The sequence below is a fragment of the Austrofundulus limnaeus genome, unplaced genomic scaffold (assembly GCF_001266775.1).
Source record: "Austrofundulus limnaeus strain Quisiro unplaced genomic scaffold, Austrofundulus_limnaeus-1.0 Scaffold166, whole genome shotgun sequence".
NCBI classification, from domain to species: domain Eukaryota; kingdom Metazoa; phylum Chordata; class Actinopteri; order Cyprinodontiformes; family Rivulidae; genus Austrofundulus; species Austrofundulus limnaeus.
Window position 1 is genome coordinate 707,131 of NW_013952568.1, and position 2,437 is coordinate 709,567.

The following is a 2,437-nucleotide window of genomic DNA, read 5'->3' on the forward strand; positions in this document are numbered from 1 at the left end:
TACCCTACCCTACCCTACCCTACCCTACCCTACCCTACCCTACCCTACCCTACCCAGCCTTGTGAGTTTTTTGAGCTGCCCTGACAGCACTTTTTGTTTAAATAAATTTGGGTTTTTGGTTCTTTTGAAACTGCCTGCATCATGGGTCCATTCCTGCCTGAGAATCACAACACAGACTCAATGTTAGCCTTTTGGAGGTCAGTGCAAACGTTTAGTTTTTGATGCTACTTTTGTTCTGAACCAATAGTGCTCAGTCCTGGTCCTTGAAGGCCACTATCCTGCATGTTTTACTTGTTTCCCTGCTCTTCAGCAGGTCTTAAAGCTCTGCAGAAGCCCACTCACTCATTCATTAAATGAGATGTGTCGAAACAGAGAAACATGTAAAACATGCAGGATAGTGGGCCTTGAGGACCAGGATTGGACACCCCTGAATCTGAGTGACTATTGGAATTATTTAAAACTGACTGAAAATGTAGACTTTACTGCTAGTACAGTTGTTATTTTTTTTATCAAAATGGAATGATTCTCTTTTGTCAAGTTTAACCCTTCTGTCTCTGGTCCCATTTGTCCTTTAGAAATCCCCAAATAGTTTCTCTCTCCCAGTCCTACTTTCTTCTCTTCCATTTATACAATTATTTTGAATTTCTTTCTTTAGCCTTCCTTTTTATTTGTTTTCTTTGTGTCTTTGATTTTTTCCCCTTTCTTTTTTTTTTCTGCCAGTGTCCCAGAAATGCACTGTGAGGATGTGAATCTTCAAAAGGAGCACAGAGGCAGTGCTGAGCTTATTCTCCCTCGGTACCATGAACTGTTGCTCCAGCAGGAGGAGAGGAAGGCGAGTATGACCACTGTGGTCGCAATAAGGAGTAAATAAATAACTTCAGTAAAGTTAGCAATATTTACCARTTATCTCAATTAGGAGATTTAAGCCTATTATATGAATAATTTATTGACCTTTTTGAATACCCCAGCAAGTAATGGATGAGGGGGTCTATAGGCTATGTTCAGAACATAGACACCTCCTTGAAAGCAGCCATATTGGATCAAGGGAAAGTATTTTAAAGAAAGAACTCYTCTCCCAATACTTGCTTGGGTATTCAGATATTTCATTTTCCCTTTTGTTTCTGAAATCAAACTGTATCACCTTGTATTACAATTTTAACTGWGCAAAAAGCACACTGCGAGCGAGCTGTGTCAACATTAGAATATGCTTTTAGTTGACTAACTGGAGAAAAAAGTTTGTTAAAATGAGTCTTTCATATGAGTTTTGATCTAAAACTCCATAGAAATAATGAACCGTAATGACCATGTCTTTTTGTAGTTAGATTTTTTGCATTTTGTTTTGTCCTTGAAAGTAAATCCTTGTAGATTTGAACATGTTTTACCTGTTTTTAACATTTTACACCAATATAAAAATCATGCTTCTAGACTTCAAGTATRGACTAGAATAACAGGAAGAACATTACCTCCAAACAGCAGCAGACTGTCAAACATCAATACCGGTGATTTCCTCGGAGGGCCGATGTGCCACTGGTGGTCCGGCCTGTGAAGGTGCTACTGTGCTCGACCCCGTGGTCACGCAGCGTGCCATGTTTTGCTGCACCACGATTCCTCAAATGCCTCCAGTCATCTGATCTGCTGAAACTTGTCCCATAAAGCCAATGGTGGATCTAGGATTTTTCTTTGTAAGGGGCCACAATATTCATAGAGGGGCAAAGTATTTGTTCAACATCCTTGCACACAAATCCTTGGTTTTGGTAAGGTAACCAGAAACACATGTTCAAACACTTGTAAAGTAATGTATTGTAATTTTAAAAAGCTGACAGTAAATTCTCCTTATCAGTTTTACATGCGTTTTTACAGAACACAGATAAAATACTCTCAAACACACAACATGAGAGAAAATCTAGCCATTGTTTTTCAGCTGAAAGACTTGCAAAGAAGACTTCTTTCATGCTGGACTTTAATATTTGACTCATTAGCGCAGTTAGTGTTTGTCACTGGAACTGCATCAGCATTGGGCAAAGGACAGATGAGTGACTGGACAGAGGCACTTCAGGGGGCCAATCAGATTTCAGCTGGGGCCAATAAACCTGACAGCTCAGTAGCACAGTATGTAGAGCTGCTGAATCAAATCCCAGCCTGGGACCTTTCAGGGTGGTGTTTACATGTTCTCCCTGTGCTTTAGTGTGTTTTCTCCATGTACTCCAGTTTCCTCTCACAGACCAGATATGCACCTTAGCTTCACTGGAACACACGACATCTCAAACAATTGCTTGTTTTTTAAATGTAATTATTTTGGACAAAATCACGTTCAAGTCTAAGTTGCTTCAACTCAGCAGCTGAAAGTGGGCCACCCTGTCAGGAAGTCGCGGCCCACTTTTTCTCCCCAGTCCACCCCTGCCACCAAATGCTTACTACCACTTTTTAAATATTATTA

The 2,437-nt window shown here is 40.2% G+C and overlaps 1 protein-coding gene across 7 annotated transcripts in view; it reads left to right on the forward strand.

Moving 5' to 3' along the window:
- The first annotated feature begins 82 nt into the window (after window positions 1–82).
- The window catches only part of stpg2 (sperm-tail PG-rich repeat containing 2), a 203,400-nt gene continuing 201,045 nt past the window's right edge, over window positions 83–2,437 (forward strand). For all 7 annotated transcript variants that reach the window (XR_001310929.1, XM_014017385.1, XM_014017384.1 and 4 more), the window contains exons 1-2: window positions 83–197; window positions 721–832. Coding sequence is in view for 6 of the 7 variants with exons in the window: in XM_014017385.1 (XP_013872839.1) it covers window positions 142–197; window positions 721–832 (168 nt within the window). In the remaining variant the exon portion in view is untranslated. The remainder of the gene's footprint in view (window positions 198–720; window positions 833–2,437) is intronic.